The following is an 18,218-nucleotide window of genomic DNA, read 5'->3' as shown; positions in this document are numbered from 1 at the left end:
GCTGAATAGCTGATGGTCACTAAGATGCTTTGTAGCACTAATGTTATGTCCCTGAGTCCTCTGCCTGGGGCTGTAAGTAAATACCTGGGACCCTTCAGACTTTCACAATTCCTGCATGCAGATCCCAGCTACTCACTGGCAACTACTGAATGGGCTGGGAGGGAGGGTTAGATGATGTTCAAGTCATAGAAGCAGAAACTGGGGTTCTCCAGTGATAATTTCAGCTCAAGTCAGCAAATATAAAAAGAACTCTAGCTTTATGCCAGGTGGCTAAGAGTTATAAGGGGCACAGAGAAGCAGCAGTCATGCCTTCTGCTCTCAAGGAGATACTGGAACAGACGAGATGAAAAAATGCAAAATAAAAAATGATAAATCTATAAAATTTCAATAGCACTTTGACTTTGCATTAAATTATTTTTTATGTATGTGGATGCATGCATGCATGCATGCCAAGTCACTTCAGTCATGTCTGACACTCTGCGACCTTATGGAACGTAGCCCACCAGGCTCCTCTGTCCATGGTATTCTCCAGGCAAGAATACTGGAGGGGGTTGCCACGCCCCCTCCTCCAGGGGATCTTCCTGACCCAGGGATCGAACTCAAGTCTTCTATTTCTCCTGCAGTGGCAGATGGGTTCTTTACCACTAGTGCCACCTGGGAAGTATATATACATATATAATTAAATATAATTGTAGGAGCACAGAGAAAGGAAACTATTTGTCCTAATCTGACTCTGAAAACTAGGACAGGCTCCTGCATGGCTTGGAGTTGGGAGACCAAAATTCAAGTTTGTCACTGGAACCACTGAGTTCATCATGTCCAGTGACCTCTGAAGCACCAGCTCAGACACACTGATCAGCCGCTGATGGTTGCTGGGTGTCAGGAAGCAACTGAGACCCATCACAAAGTAGTAGCCCTTGTTTATCACATTCATCTTTGCGTATCTGCCCCAGTGTCAGATATTTGGTGAGTGAGAGTGAGTAGGACAATAGCTGAATGATATCATGTCTTCAGAAGTCACATTCACATGTCCAGAAAAGAACAATGGGATTAACCACCCTGGGGGATTCAGTCCTCACGGAAAATCCAAACCCCTTTACTTCTACCTCATAATCTTACTGCTTTTGTTGAGTGCCAACAATGTGATTCACTGATGGAGGTGAACTGATAGGGTCTCCATTCCAGAGATGCTCTCATTTCTAACAGCATGATGTAGAATAGTCACCAGTGTAGCTTTGTTATACTTTCCCCTAGCTGTAGTGTAGATGTCAGGGTGGCCACAAAATAGTCTGATAACCGCTATTTCCAGACAGTCTGTGTCTAGATGCCGCCCTCCTAATGGGGATGTCTTTCCCCACCCTCCTCACAGCCTTCTGCCCCTCTCCAGCATCTATCCTACACCATCCAACAACCATGAAAACAGCAGGAAGGCAATGAGCACACCAAGGAAGCTGCATAATCCATGGTACAGAAATCTCCAAAAGTCACTCAAAGTTCACTGAAACAGTAATGTCCCCTCTGTGTGCCTCTGGAGGCTGGCACCTAACTCTGTCTCATTCACAGACCAACCCTATGGTCTTCTGTGCTCAGAGATGATACACTGATCTGAACAATTCCAGACAGCAGGAGCAGACAACTAGAGCATTTGCTTTTCCATTCCCAGCAAACCCCACAAGGGTTTCAGAGCCTGGGCCAGCACATCAGCAGTTCCCATCTCTCCTGAGACTAAAGTGTCACCTCTGAAGACTCCTCACTGCCCTAGCTGGGGGGCGGGGGCTGCAAAGGAGTTAGGGCAGCCCAAGAATATGGGACACTTCTGGAGGCCTGTCTACTCCTGGGACTGACTGCATGGTGGTGACCCAACACACAGAGGGTGTCACAGCCCCTGATAGGATGCCCTGCTCTCCCTTCAACCTGTCTTCTTCTCAGGGTACCCAGTGTAAGATCTCCCTAACAACAGCTGTAAGGGGAACCACATTCCAAAGACACGTCCAGTTAGCTTTCAATTTTCCATGTATATTTTAATATACTTTTCGACTATACTTGGTCAATATCACAGGAGGTGTAGAAGGAGAGTGAAATGCTATTTTATGTGTAAAATCCTGAAATGACGAGGTGGCCACAGAAAAAGTTTGAGAACATGACTGCTCCCATCCCTGCCTCTTGCTGTGAACCAGCAGGGAAATGATACTAAATCTTAACTCTCATCTCTAGTTCCCAACCACCCCCTGCTCCAGCTATTAGTCCTCAGAAAAAGGCTCCTAGGCGTCCCCAAAGAGACAGACAAAGGAAGTATGAGGAGAAAAGAATGGGTCATTTCGTCCAAAAGGGTATTTGTGGCAAGGCTATCCTTTTATAGTTAGAAAATAACCATTTCTTTACTCTTTGTGGTAAAGAATAAAAGCTATGACTATTATAATAACGCAAGAAACAGATTAAGCCAGAAGTAACCTCTAATTACAGAACACACAATTATCAACAGCCCATCTTTTAAATCTGGTTTCCCAAGTTCAAGCTTGCCAAAGAATCCCCTAAAGGCTCTGTACCCCACTACACCCCAGCTCCAGCAGGCCACCTGCATCCCTGGTTGAGAAGTGAGCTGGCTGGGGGTCCAGCCCTGACAGTGCTCAGATAACCCCCCCAGACCCAGAGCTGTCTAGAAAGCTCATGCCTGGGGGGATGGTCAAGCTTTCCCCAAAGAAAACCAAGTCATGACTGCAAAGGATTGCTATTTCTCAGATTGAGCCTCCCTTCCCAACCCCAGGCCAGGTCTGTAAAGCTGCTTAAGTGAGAAGCATCAGTGAACAAGTCTGGATGGTATAGGAGGGGGTGGGGGCTGCTGGGGGCTGGATTGCCCTCTTCTGTCCATAAATCAGGCATCCCCAGGTCTGATCACCTAGGTGAGGGACTCAGGCGTGCCTGCTTGGTCTGTGAGAGATGCCGGGATGGGGGAGCAGTGTGTTACCTGCTGGACATCCTGCTGGAAGACGCAGAGCTGCAGGCGCTGGTGGAGCCGCACCTTGCGGTGCTGCCAGATGCTCTCAAGCCGCCGCTGGTGGTGCAGCACCTCGTGCACCACATCCAGCACCTGGTGCACCGCCTTGGAGTAGTTGGCTGTGGCTGTGAGGGACTCGGAGTTCCCGGGACTCAGGGGCCGCTGCAGCACATCCAGCAGTGCTTTGCCGTCCTGGCTGACCTGTAAGACGAGAAAGGTCAAGTCGAAGGAGAAGGGGGAGAGGAGGTGAGGCACAGAAAGGCAAGGCAAGCTGTAGGGGCCCCTGTTTGGAACTGAGATTCCCACCCAGATTCACGACAACCTAGGAGTGTGCCACCAGAGCTGACCCAGTGTTCAGCCTGCAGCCTGAGGAAGTGCTGGTGCTGCAGTCATCATCTTCAAGACCCTGAATCAGTGTCTCTCTTTGAATTTCAGCTTTCTCAGGGCAAGTACTCTGCCCTGTTTATCTCTCTCCATGCCTAGGACGGTGCCTGACACTCGGTACTTGATAAATATCTTGACTGACTCTCTAACTAGGTGAGGCAACAGAACTCCACTTTGGAAAAAAAACCTGAATATAAGTTGTCACCACAAACCCCTCTTCCTCTTCCTTCCTCACCTTCCTCTACCTAGCTCTGAACTTCTAAGTGTGTGACTAGAGGCAAGTTACTTAACCTCTTTGGGCCTCAGCTTCCTTGTGTCTGAGGTAGGGATAGTAATGGCACATAGCTCAAAGAGTTGTGGTAAGGATTAGAGTTAACACAAGCAGAGCACTTAGAACAGAACCCAGTGTGTAGTACTGGCTACTAAATTCTACCTTTATCATCATCACCATTTCTCTGTCTTGCCTTCTTTATTTCCTTGTCATTTTCTTTCTTTTATATTTATCCTTCTTTCACTCTCCTTTTATTCAACCCCCCTTTTTTTTCTCCTGAAAGTGGTAACATCCCTGTCTTTTGAGAACATGCAGAATAAGGGAGGGACCCTTAGATTGTAGACACAACATCCATGCTCCTGGGTTCCCCAAAATTCACCCTCAGTGCCAAAAACAGTGGGGGTGACATTCCCTGTCAATCCTTACCAGATTCCTGGCAATATTTCTAGGAAGTGCCATCATCTGATTGACACTTGTGGCTCTCCAGCACTTGGCAGAGTATCCAAGGAGCATGTGTCTTTCTAATTTAAAACAGTGATGACTAGGGAATTGATAGGAATTTTAAGACCCCAAATTAATCTGGTTAACAATGAAGTCAAAGTTGACGTAGAGTTAAGACAGTCCTTTCCTTCCAAAAATGTGGCAGAGGGACGTGTGCTCCCACTTCTGGCCTTATGAAGATGAATAGGGAGCTATTTGCTGGGCTTGCAGCTTCCCCTCCCTTACCTGCACATCCTGATAATAGCTTAGCTGGGGGCTCAGAAACACAGAGCCAGCAGTTACTCCCTGTTGATGGAGCCACAGAAGTGCATGGAGGACTGTGGCATGATAAAGAAAGGAGAACACATGATTAAGGTGGAGAGTGCAGCTGAGACAGGAGAGAGCCTGGCTGGAGGAAAATGACCAATTTTGATGACCAACTCTATCCACCCCATTCTACCGTGCTGCCTCCTACAATGTATTGCCAGGAAAGGGAGAGAGGAAGTACCTCATCGATAATTCAGAGACATGAATAAGATACACATTCCGTGGCCATACCCGGGACAGCTATCTTCAGGGAATTCTGAGCAATGCTGCCTTTGGGCACTGTGCTCTGTCCAGGGCTGGGTGGTTCCAGTTGGAGGGCCAAGTCCTGAAATTCAAGTCAACCCAAGTCCCAGTCCTCTGCCTCAGCCCACATGTGCAGTAGGCAGGGGCAGTCCACTGACCTCTAAAGTGGGCTTGAAGGGAGCATCTACATCTCCAGTGCTAGGGCCCGAAAATTAATTGAGAGAAATGCCGTGTCTCTGTATATGATTATAATCACACTCCATGAGTGTGTAAGTATAATATTACTCTCATTTATATGCTCTATTTTTATATATATTTTTTTATTTTTATATTTTATAAAGAGTAAATTTAGAGATTCTTGACCCATGGGCAGAGGCACAGTTCTGTTCTGAGAGAAAGCCTTGGGCTGTGTGCATTGGAGCTGGTGAGATCAAATTTGGCTCACTAGTTCTCCTCCCTCTGCCTCTTAAAACAATGAAACCCGTTACCTTTTCAGCACTTATTACTGTCAGGCACTGGGCCAAGTGGATTACATGAATTACCTTTACAACTCTTAAAACTACAGGCAGTTGTTATTACTTTCATTTCACAGAGGGAGAAAATGAGTCTTTGGGTGGTTAAGTAACTTGTTTGAGGTCACACAGGTAAGAGAAGGAACCAGGATTCAAATTTCCATTTTGACTGTGGCAAAAAATCTTATTTTCACTCAGAGGCCATTAGTTCTTTGACTTTAACAAGCACCAAACTCACTTGGGTTGAAATTTATTGAAATGGAGGTTCCAGGTCCTACTTCTTGACAGTCTGATTCAGCCTGGAATTGAACTCAGGAATCTACACCTTTAACAAGCACCTCAGGTAAGTCTGAGGCAGATGGTTCAGGAACCCACTTTGAGAAACAGTGCCCTAGCTGACCTTTCCCCCAAGAAAATCCATGGGCCAGATGTGAAGACCCTTCCCTCTTCTCATCCAGCTTTCCTGATTAGCCCATCTCTTCACATCCCTCAGCCGCTCCCTCAGAGTTCACATCAGTTAACAAACTTACTGGGCTTGGTGTATTCATACACATGCACCTATATACTTCTTTTCCTTTACTTTAACAGGAAGTGTTTCCCCCTTAACTTGTACCATGCTCCCAGTCTTTGATTTTCACTTCCACAGAAGCTTCTCACTGCTACACTTATCTCCACCCCATGGTGAGTTGTCCTCTGGATCTGTCAATGAGAAAATTAGTATTTTTTTGATGAGCTGCTTCATAAAAGTGGTGGCAAGGCTGTTCACCATCTAGAAAGCTCCAGAGGAACACAGACTTGCTTTCTTACAGTCCTTCCTCTGACAGTCCAGTCTTCACACACAGGGTGAGGTAGGGACATGTGTGTGTGTGTGTGCGTGCGCACACATGTACACCAACGTGGTACCTGCTGATGGCCGCATTTTTCTGCTTCTCGGGCAGAGACCATCATTCACAGATCAAAGATCTTAAAGATGTCTCCAAAAGGAGGAAAATGGCCTCTTTTCTTCTTAGTCCAACCCAGACTATGTCACAGCTCACAGGCTGGCGCTCTTGCCACCCACCCCTATACACAGCCAGGACCCGTGGGTGTCCTGTTGGGTTCTCACCTCTGTGTAGGCCTGGGTCACCTGCTCATACAAAGACTGGTGGTGGTGAATCGCCAGCTCCAGGTCCTGCATCTCAGACGGCAGGCCACCTTCGCTGCACATCTTGCACCAGGCATCCACTCCCGACAAGAACTGGAAGGAGATGCCAGCTAGGTCAGTGTGGGAGCACTGGGGGCAGGCAGTGACGGGCACGACAGATACCTTTAAGAAGCATCAGGACTTCTGGAAGCTTTCAGAGACCACTGCAGAAGATGGAGTTTTTTCTTTAATTCTATAAACACCAACCTCAGGAAAGAAGTCAGACCCAAATACCTATTTAGAAAGTGTAGTTTACACAAAGAAAGATGACTACTATGAAACTGCTGGGGGTGGAAGTTGTCTTCATGTACAGTGGGCTATATCCACTATAAAATACATGTGTGAAAACAGTTCACTAAATTACATGTGTACATGAGAGATGCTTATCCTGTGCATGCTCACACATGAAAGGCAACATATAACAAAATGGGATATTTACACACATGAGCTTTACAAGGTGGATATCGAGCTGTGAAAAGGAGCAAAGAACGCCTCATAAAGGCCCATTCAGGACCCCAGGGAACTTGCAGAGACCATTCCTACAGGGGGTGGAGATTAACACTCAATAAGATTCCTGCTGTTGGGTCAGAACCCCAAGGGGCTGGCAGGGGGAGGGTAGATTAAGGACAGACTCTACTGTGTCTAGAGTGACTCCTGGGACGTGATATATAGATATAGATCTTGACAGAAATCAAATTATTTAAATATTAAAATTAACAACTTTGGAAGACTATGGGTCTCCATGCACAAAGGGTGAGCTAACTGAAATCACTCAGATTTATTGGGTGGAAAATACACCTCTAAAATGCAGATAATTCTTCACCTAATAGTCTGGAATGGTTCTGTCTGTGATTCTTCTTGCCTGAGTGCACAGCTCCATTTAAATTAATCGCCTAAATACCTTTTTATCTCATTGCCTAGAACAACCCATCTGAGGACAATAAAGAGCTGCCTAAATAAATGCATTGAAAAAATAGCCTTGAATCCATTGTTTCGTGTGTGTGTGTGTGTGTGTTTTCCAGCTAAAAAGAAGCATGGTTTATGAGTTTCCCTGAAGGACTGGCAATCTTGAGAAATTGCATTAAAAAAATGGATACAAATAAAATTTCTTCTCATCCAAAATAATCCAGGTCAGGAAACAGCAAATAAAAGTTGATTCCTCCAGTTACTCTCAATTCGGGTATGTGTTTCTACAACTGCTTGAGTCCTCCTCTTGGTATTATGTCAGCTTTCAGTCCTTAGCCAGTTGGCTGTGGTGGTTGATTTTTCATTCTATATGTTTATATTGCATTAAGCCACCTCCTAACAATTCTGGAAGAGTGCTGGGTATCACCCAGTATCAATCTGCATGTGTTTTCTAATATCTCAGAAGCTGCTTTTCCCCATCAACAACCATTTTACAAAGCAACCTGAAAGTAACTTGATGGTTATATGTCAATCACGGGGGTAGGACCACTTCAAGGCCTTTGGGATTTCTTGGTAACACTCTAACCAGAGTCCTATATCAGATCCCACACAATGGTCATCTCAAGGAGAGAAAGAGAGACAGAGAGGGAGGCATTGAATCTCCATTGCCAGTCTGTAGAAATCCTGAACAAAGTTTGAAGTAATAGGGTTGAAGACAGAATAGGAGATTAGCTGTGGATATTCGCAGCTACTACCACCATTATCATAAAAAATAATAATAAAAGGCTAGATTCCTCTCAATGTGTAGGGTTGCTCTTGACTTACAACACAAGAATTTCAGTCTCTGGGAAGGGCTCAGATAGAATCAGACACAGGGTGGAGGAAATACAAACATACCAGGATAGTATGTTGAACATATACCCACAGTAGTAATGTTTACCACTTAAGAAACACACTAAGCACCTAATGTTCCAATTCTTATAACAGTGCTGTGAGATTTATGATCATCCCCACATTAGAGACGAGCAAACAAGCTCAGAATGTTGAGATGACTTGCCTAATAGTTAATGATCAGAACCTACATATGTCTGGCATCAAAACCTAGACTCTTTCAATTATTCCATGCTGACTTCCATGTTAGGTGGGTAACAGAGGAAGAGATTTAAGGAATGACCTTGTGTCTGACTCTATATTACCTATGAGCTACCCAAATGTCATACAAAGAAAGAAATTTAGAGGATAAGACCATGGCTTTAATGTTAGATACACTTGATCCCAGATGCCTATAGATTGTTTGATTTTCACAATGGTGTATTAATAAACTTTTAATAACCAGCATAAATATGTGTGTGTATACACCCAATATGTTATAAATTTTACTGCTATAAAAGATGTGTAGCACATACATCATTTACAAAGAAACTGCAAATTTAGAAGCATATAGAATGCTTCTTATGATAAATTCCACGTAACAAATTAATTCTCACAGATGCTTCTATTTGTAAATGACAAACTTATATAGTTACAACACAAAAGCTGGTTGGTATTTTAACTTTTGTTAAGGTATAAGACAAAAGTAAAAAACACCTGGAGACTTATGTCAGAATGTTACTCATTCATCAGTGATTTTAAGTGGCTTTTTTGCTGAATGAAATTATATTTTTGAATATCAGAAGAATATTTCCTTAATTTTGTGTTCTATTCACAGTGTAACAGCTCTACACAGAGCACATTTTTACACTAAAACTAAATTTTAAAATATTTCTCTCTCATTTTTTTAAAGATTCTATACAATCAATAAAACAACAAATCAAGCACTGGTTTGTAACACTTGATTATTTTCATGGTGTAAAATGTCTCTCTTGGTCTATTTCAGGCTACCAGTGTGACATCACCAAATGTGGAGCTGGGAGGAGGTGATCAGCAGCACACAATTGTATACTTTTTCCACCATAGACATAAATATTAGAAATAATCTCAAGAACATAGAAAATAATAAGACCTATTGAATTAACTTTGTTTTTAATATGACATATTTAAACTTATACAGTTTGAAGTAATGGCTATGTTTAACAACAAGTTCATTTTTTAAATTTGTGAAAATTTAGCCATTGGCTCTTCCTAAGCTGGTTAGAGTCAGCTCCTATACAGCACTGGATCTTAGGCAGATCACTTAATCTCTCTGAGCTTCCCTGCTCCTCTCCATAAAATGGGTTAATAATGTCACTGGCCAATGCCAGTAAGTAAATGGCAACAAATAATAATTATTTCTGTCCACTGTAATATTATTATCCACAGCAAACGCTTCATGTAAAATTAGTTTGCCCCTGATAAAACTCAATGATCAGTTTAGTTTCACTCCTTGGTCTATGTTCATGGAATGCAAACTAAGCAGTCAACACACACACACACCAATAAACTAATAAGCAGAATGTAAACAGGCTCTGGTTCCTTCCTGTTTGAATGTAAGCAAAGCCACTAAGAGTTATCAATGTCTTTCTGTGTATACAGGGGCCATGACAGTGGTAGAACATGGGTTTTGTCACAACTACCCAACAAGGTCTTCAGTGTTCCAAAAAGAGAGGAGGGGCTCTCTACACCTCAGTGTATGTCCTCCCAGCCTGCCCTGTCCCTGCCCCACCAACAGCAGCTGCAGTGGCTCCCCCTGGCCTCACCTGCTCAGCCTTCTGATGGAACACAGCAGACATGGCGAGGATGGTGCTGCGTTCATCCAGGGCAGCTGCGAAACTCTTCCATTCCTGGTCTAGCTGCGTGGAGATCTGCTTGATTTGCTGTGAAGCGTAGTGGCCAGCCTCTGAGAGGCGGGAAGCCACAGACATGATGCGGTTGATGTTGACATAGGCATTCTGGGAAGCAAGGGAGAGTGGTGCTTAGTGGGGCAGGCTGAAAAGGCACCCACAGAGCACTCTGGGGTGGGGAAGTACATAGTGAAGGAGGCTACCCAAACTGAAAAGTTTGAGAGAGGCTATATCAGCCATACTAGCATACCCATTTTGGGCCCAAAGGAGGCCTTTGTTTACATATTAAAATTTCAGCAGATGACAGGTACAGAAACTGAGCTTTTTCATTCTGAGGACCAACACAGTTTCAGACACTAAAGAATCTGCCTGTAATGCAGGAGACCCAGCCTTGATTCCTGGGTTAGGAAGATCCTCTGGAGAAGGGAATGGCTACTCCAGTATTCTTGCCTGGAGAAGCCCATGGACAGAGGAGCCTGGCAGGCTACAGTCCATACGGTTGCAAAGAGTTGTACATGACTGAAGGGACTTAGCATGGCATATGGCACATAAATACCCATGAATGCAGTCACTTTACATGGATGACCTTAATAATCCTCACAATCATCTTATGAGGTCATGCCATGGGGACAACATGGTACTTCCAAGAGTTTCTCACTGGAAGCAATGGCTCAGAACAAGGCAAAAGCAAGAGGAGGAAAAGGCACCTCTCTCAACTCAGGAGGCGGCTGTACCCAGGGCATTACTACAATAGGGCAGCAATGCTCAGAGAGCAAAGTACACAGGTCACAGGATAACCACACATCTTCCTACCACCAAGTGAAGACTTTACTGTCCCCCGTTCCTACCCCCACCAAGGAAGCAGGTAAATAAAGATAGCATGTGCTGTGCTTAGTCGCTCAGTTGTGTCTGACTCTTTGCAACCCCATGGACTGTACCCTGCCAGGCTCCTCTGTCCATGGGGATTCTCCAGGCAAGAATACTAGAGTAGATTGTCATGCTCCTCCAGGAAAGATAGCATATGAAGCCACAATATCTACACTAAAAATAAGACCCGTGGAGCCCTTTCTTATCCCTATGTGATTTAGGAACATTTCCCCACCTGACCTCAAAAAGGCATCTGTGAGGTTCTCCTGGCCCTGCTGACTCCTCTCACCCTGTGTTTTGTTTACATTCATTCCCATCTTTGATTGCCAATTAAAAATTCATGACCATGTGTGTCATTCCTTATTAGGCCAGCAGAAAACTCTTCAGGAAGAAACAAGACAATAGAAAACCCATAGAAACAAAGACAGTAGTGAGCATGGTTATTTTTAACTGCTATCTCCTATTAATTGCCTGAAGTGTCAAAACAATCAAGCAATATTGTGGCACCTACAAGGAGCTTTTCTGACTCACACAATGTCTATCTGAAGAAGGACTAGGGTGGCAGGTTGCTTGCACACCTTTGTTCTTTGTTACGAATCTTCTCATATGATAATAGATATCCTTTAGCAACAGGCTCTATTAGCTCAGCGGTAGTTCATTAATAGCAGGTAAGTTTAGTGAAGGTTCTTTATTTTCTTTTCACTCTTCCTTCATGGTCCCCATCCATCTTCATTGTCCCTGACCTCAAGCATTCTGTCCCAAATCTGAGACAGGTTTATAAAGTCACTCTTCATTTAAAAGGTCTCTGTGAAGGTTTAAGGGGTTAAGTGAAGCACTTAAACACAAATCTATCCTGACGTCTATGCGTGATTTCTTTCTTTAGACAGGCCTGAGACCTTTCTGATGTAGCATATTCCCTTAATAGAACTAGAATATTATTAACTATTATTATTTGAAATAACTATCCTTCAAAGATTTAGGAATCATTATCGGTCCTATTTTCTGAGTTAGGACACAGATTCTTCTTAAAATTAAACTCTATTTATAGAACTGACAAGAAAGACCAACTCTGAATTAGAAGGAAAGAAATGGGGAAGATGGGCATACACTCAGTTTAATAGTTCTGTCTTCTAAGGGACTAACATCTGGATTTCCCCCAAATTTCCTGCTGGGGTTTCACCCAAAGCAGACTTGAAACAAGGTTTTGGGGCAGATTGTTTATATAGGTATGATCCCAGGAAGCACAATGAGGGAGTGGGCAAGTCAAAGGGGAAAGGGAGGCAAATGAAGACAGGATGTGTTCATTAATGGGTTACTGCTGTGAGCATTTGGGGGTCCTCCTTCCTGAAACCTTTAAGAGACTATATAGAACATACTTCCAGACATCGCAAGAGGAGATGAGGGATCTGGAGTATTTATGTACCAAGTACTATCACTCATGGTTGAAGTTTCTTCTGGAGTTACTCCCTGGCATTTCCAGCCTGACCTATACACAAACCTAGCACACCCCCCAGGCCAGAGAGTGACCATGGGCAGAGAAACGTGGGAAGCTGTCATTGTATATGGGAACCAGATGTCCCTCAGGGCAGACTGAGGGGTATGAGTGGGACATTGACAGAGTCTAATAAAGCTCTCCTTCCAAACTAGGTTCAAGTCCTGCAAATCCTCCCTACCCTCATACATTTATCCAGACCTATCCAGTTTTTTTGGGTTTTCCTGTCCTGGGAAAGACTTCCACGTCCTCTGGCCCGATGGGAAGCAAGACCAGCAATAAAGAGCAGGGCATGGCCAGTCCCAAGGCTCTCTTGTGTGTACCGTATGAATGCCTGACCCTTTGTCATCACTGCCTGTTTTATGTTCTCTCCCCACAGGGAACTCGGAAAGGCATGTTCCTGCTCACTTTCAGGAAGAACTTTCTAGCTATTAGAGATGTCGAATTGTGGCTACCACTGGAGGCTGTTAACACTTTGTCACTCATTCAAATGTTTATGGAGAGTGGACCAGGCTCTGTATTGGGGGCTGTGGGATATCAAAGAGGAATGAGACAGGATTTCTGTCCTCAGGGTCTCACAGCTGAGACTTAAGAAAAGTCCTCAAATAACTGTAATTTAAAGCAAAATGAAGTAAGTGTTGTGACAGAGGTAGCAGCAACTCACAGTGGGGATGCAGAGAGAAAGGGTCTGAACCACCAGCAAGGATGTTAGGAAGGGGCTTCCTGCACAGAACGGGGTGGTGAAGCTGGCAGTCCTCCAAGGCCCCCTTCAACCCTTAAGCCTGTGATCATAAATGAAAGCTAAAGACAAACAAACAGAAAAGACCATAGCTTACATTTCACATTCTAGAGACTAGCACAGTAAATGCCTTTTTGTTTCCTTATCAGTGGGCAGGAAAATGTCTTACTTAAGCTAACAAATGATTATGTTTCACACAAGTAGAGGCAGTATTCCCCACAATAGAAGGATAAATATAATGTTGACTCATGAATTTGCTCATTGTTCTTCTCTATAGCCCCTGTGCAGAACAGCAAAACACTGCAGGCAAATCACATGGCCCAAGCTCATCATCGTCATCTCCCAGGAGCCTAGAACCTCAGACAAGTAGGCAGATAGATTCTAAACTGAGTCACAAACCAAATGACCAGAGAGGAATGGAGGAGGTCTCCCATCACTTAAAAGGACAAAGTAAGGTTAAGAATCCGAATAAATAGGGTGCTTATTAGGCACAAATGTCATGGCCTTTATTAAACCCCTCTGTGTAGTTTTTCTGTGTTACTGTTTATGCCTCTGTTAAAGAACATATGGGACTCACACTTGTCTTGGGGTTATGGCCAGCAAGAATGGGTATTTTGACTCTTTATGGACTTTCTGTTTTCTACCAGCTGCCTCCTCTACTCTGTCTGCATGGCTCTGCTGTTCTTCCCTGTCAGCCTTCAATGCCCTTCGAGCTGCAGAGCTGACCATCAGTCAAAGGCATCAAAGTTGTTAGGCCAGGAGCCAGGAGTTAGATGTGAGTTAGCCCTGGCACTCACTTAAGATGTCATGTGCCTCCTCTGTGCCCCAGCTTCCTCATCTGTACTATGAACTGAAGATCTGACATTCCATTTCTGAGTAAGCAGTGTTGGTACTATATAACCAGGCCTCGAGGTATTCCCTGATTCAAGGAGAGTGTCCAGATTGAAAGTAGAGAGAACCTAGGAGGTCACAGTATTCTTCTGTCTCCTCTCCAGTGCCTGGGGGAATACCTGCTAAATCTAGACTCTTTTCTATGGAGGAGGTGAGGCATACATTGAAGCAACAAGAGTAACTCAAAGCTGTCAAGTATCCATGTGCAATGGGATGGTTTTAAACAGAAGAGTAATATGATCTGGTTTATGCTTTCAACAAACTGCTCTGTTTGCTAAAAGGCTGGCAAGGGGACGCCTGCCTGGAGTGAGACCAAGAAGAGCAGTACAGCTCAGCTTAGGCTGTCTGCATGCCTCAGGCCCTCAGCCCAGCTCTGCTTTCTGTTCTGTCATGTGAGACCCACGACTGGAGCTGAGTGACCAAAGACCAGCCTCTTCACCCAAGCTGAGCTACCAAGACTAACCAGATTCTCTGACCAGAAATTTCACAATAGGACTAATAATTCTGGCTTAGTGAGTATCCTCTTAAACCCTTATCTCAACACTGCCTTATCAATTTACCCCCGCCCCCACCAAGTGCTGCTATTATTATTATCATTATCAAAATATCACACTGTCCAAGGTTTAAACACGATCTACCCTGCAGAATGCAATCCACCAGCATCCTGGTCTGCTGCATCATTCACCCCTGCCATCTCCCCTCAGAGGCATTCCTCTGATTGTTTTGGTCACAAACAGAAAAAAATAACTAAATTTAGCAAAATCTTGCTAACTCGAAATTCTCTATATTTACACCTTGCCCCCACTTTTGTTGCCTACAAAATTCTGTTTTCTCATTTCATTCCTGTAGTCATTAACTGGAGATCAGAGGACGGAAGACTGGACTCTTCTCCTGAGGTCTTGTCTCCTGCTGTGATTAACTTAAATCGATGAAGCAGAGTCATTCTGCTGAAATTTCTATGTGGCAGAATCTTGATGAAAATTTTCAGCCCTGCCAAAGGCTCTCACTTTGAACCTGGCCCCTGGCTCCTCTGACTGGCTACAAAACATGCAAAGTTGCTTGCAAGATAATGATAACTTTCCATGTAAAAACCCAGCTAAATTTTCTCTTTAAATGTAGTCTCTTATGTGGTATACTCTGAAAGAAATACTGGTTCTTTTAGAAATAGTCATTTGATGCAAGCTATCATTTTGGTAAACCCAGAGTCTATGTCAGGGGTTGATTGTAAGAACAGATTGTTTCTGAATTCCTATATTATTTGAATCCCATTCATTTCACTCCTAAAATCAGGAGTAAATTTTATACTCCTGTGGTCATAGGTACCCACCCTGAATCATAAACTCCCTGCTGTGGGCTATATGAGATAATATAAAGCATCCAGTCAGTCTGTGCCTGGCATATAACTGATAACTTAAATAATATCATATCTTTCCCCACATCCAACTGCAGCAGTTTGGGGTTAACTCTCCTCTCCAAATTAAGTGCAACTCAAATCAAAGTATTAGTAAAAAGTAAGACAAAAGAAAAATCTATCAACTATTCCAACTAGAGACAAATATTCCAATAAGAGGCCAGAGTCCCACTGTATTTCATAGAGAGTTTGCCACATAGTCCCCTATTCCTGAGGAAGAGTCCCTTGCACAAGAGCCTGCAAGGGTGAAACTTCCCTTGCTGTCTGTCAGGCCACTGCCCTGAAGACCACAATTCCAGTGTTGGCAGAAGCCCTTCCCCTAGGATTCAAGGGTCTGTGTCCCTGAATTATCCATAAGTCTTTCTTTGACTCAGAAAGATTGGAGAAATCAGAATTGGCCAGTGACTGATTCTGTGAGCCATGCCCTCTCAACCTTAAGCTGGAAAAATAGAGGTTCCTGTCTCTTGGGATAGCCTTCTTAAGGTGTCTCCACTACCTTGACATGTGTGAGCCACATCCAGAGCGCCCAGAAGTGGGACTGTCCCATGTTCATACAAGGGGATAGAGCCATCTCCTTATCACTGAGCATATTGCAAAAGATGGCCAAAGCCTCTTCCCCAGCCCAGGCAAGGGAGCCTATCACTTTGCTGTCCAGGGGCACATTTCTCATCACCACCTCCAGAATGGCAGAGGGGATTTACTGAACTGTCTCATCTCTGCAAGGAATAGTCCTGGGCACAAGGTTCTCAATTCCATTCTGCTCAAAGGGACTGCAGCTTTTAAATTATCATAGTGAAAATGGAAGTTGTGAACTGACAGGTCATCACAGAAGGTGAGGCCAACTACTACAGAGGGGCCACTTTCCTGAAAGGGGCTCAGTCCTCTAGACAAGCCCTGCAGATCTTGTCTCTCCAAATCCAAAAGTCCAAGGAGGGAGGCCAGGCAAACAATCAGTCAAGAGCCAGGGTACTGAGCAAAATCATTCAGGTCGAATGCAAACCGAATGCTAAACAGAATGTGAAATACAAAATATATAAACCTCAACTGATAAAAATATTATGCAAGCCAGAGAAAGCCCATCCAAAGGTTACTGAATGCTATTTTGTACTAGATATGCATGGTGGGTGGGGAGAAACTTTTCTTTAAGGTCTTTTCTGATCTTATTTCCCCTGTGTATAGAGAAGTTTTTTTTTTTTTTAAGTAATTTTGAGTGTGTGTATATATACATATACACACATATACACACACACACATATATATACAGCAATTGGGGGAAAATATTCTTAAAGCTACATAGAGGAAATATACATTATTTTATCCCCTAGTCCTTTCCCGCCCCAGTGAAGCTAATATGTCAAAGCATCAAATGTCTATGAGTGATGGAGCTAAGGGGGAATTTATGTTCAACCCTCTACTTTTATCAAGCTCATTCTCTTTCCTGAGACACAAAGGTTGTTTCTAGTTCCGTATCACTGAACAAAAAAGTTCAGTGCTTTTTGATCCCCCTCTAAAAATAATGCTGAGGGTTGCAGTGCATTTTAAATTTTAATGCATTTGGTATTTTAAATATTCTTTAGTTTTAAAAATTATTTTAATGCACCTTTAATTTTAATAGATTTGATCAAGTTGCATTACATGACAGCTCTAATTATTCAAACGTCCTCAAAACTTTTTACTTTGGTAAAGCATTTTTTTTTGCAAGTAAAGTATAATTTATTTACAAGCAACAGGCAAGTTTTAGTGACCAAATTATACTTTAAGAAGGGAAAGAATATAAACACACTTTATTTAAAAAATTTTAGAAGCCAAGTTCATAAACAATCTCATTTTATAGTTAGAAAAAAATAATAAGACCCAGACATTTCTTGAATCCGCCTAGTAGGTGCTTAAAAATTTGTAAAATCAATTAAGTAGTATGTTCAAAGTCACAAAAGAGAGGCAAATTGGGACTAGATCCAGGTCCCCTAATTCCTAGTCTGCATGACCCCTTTACTAATACTATCCTTTTCTCATGCCCTACAGATCATTCAAAGTTTTGTTTTTGTTTTTTTCACAATACTCTTAAGAGAGCCATGAGGAGACATATTTGGAGATCTTCCCAGGCAGCTTTCAGAGACTTCATCAGTAACATTCAGAATGAGTAAGAAAACAGAGATTGTGCCAAGGCAGTGGAAAAAGCTGAACATCACCTCCTTTTTCCCAATTAATAATACCATATGTACTGCTTACATCTTTGCAAGTACCAAACCCACTTTGGGTCCTGAAACTGTTAAAGCATCAGCTTATGATTAATTACTTGAACGTTACCATGTAAACCTGCTGATCCCACCTCAAAACATATGGGCATCGGGATAGTTACATCTGGAGTAAGAACTCCCCATGCTTGAAACTCGACTGCAATAGCTATGAGATGTGGTGAGCTCTAAATGAAACCTCTAACTTCTGCCTCCCTCAAGCCATAGGGTGCCCTCTAGGGGGCCAAACAGGGCAGCTGATGGATGATGATCTGGTCAGGTCTGGCCAAATAGTAGGTCAAACCATGTGGAAGCCATCTGTCACTGTCCGGCAGAGAAAGGAAAGAAGCTGGAAGAGCCCTGGTGCTCAGCAAAGATAACACTGGCCCATGAATCCCTCTGTCTCTCTGCCTGGCTTGCTGTAGCAATGTTTCCTCCAGCAATTGCTTTACAAACCATTAAACAGCCATGAAAACAAGTGCCTAGCCATATGTCTGAGGGCCAAGGAAGCCCAGGAGCAGATT

At 43.5% G+C, this 18,218-nt stretch overlaps 1 protein-coding gene across 15 annotated transcripts in view; it reads right to left on the bottom strand.

Annotated features, from left to right (window-relative positions):
* KALRN (kalirin RhoGEF kinase) overlaps positions 1–18,218 on the bottom strand; it is a 671,401-nt gene that overhangs the window by 373,465 nt on the left and 279,718 nt on the right. For all 15 annotated transcript variants that reach the window (XM_043473179.1, XM_043473181.1, XM_043473183.1 and 12 more), the window contains exons 7-9: positions 9,977–10,168; positions 6,318–6,449; positions 2,966–3,196 (exon numbers count right to left, since the gene is read on the bottom strand). In XM_043473179.1, the coding sequence (XP_043329114.1) occupies positions 2,966–3,196; positions 6,318–6,449; positions 9,977–10,168 (555 nt within the window). The remainder of the gene's footprint in view (positions 1–2,965; positions 3,197–6,317; positions 6,450–9,976; positions 10,169–18,218) is intronic.

This window comes from Cervus canadensis, chromosome 7 (genome assembly GCF_019320065.1).
Source record: "Cervus canadensis isolate Bull #8, Minnesota chromosome 7, ASM1932006v1, whole genome shotgun sequence".
Taxonomy (NCBI): Eukaryota; Metazoa; Chordata; class Mammalia; order Artiodactyla; family Cervidae; genus Cervus; species Cervus canadensis.
The sequence above is the reverse complement of the archived record's forward strand: the minus strand, read 5'-3'. Positions and strand labels throughout refer to the sequence as shown.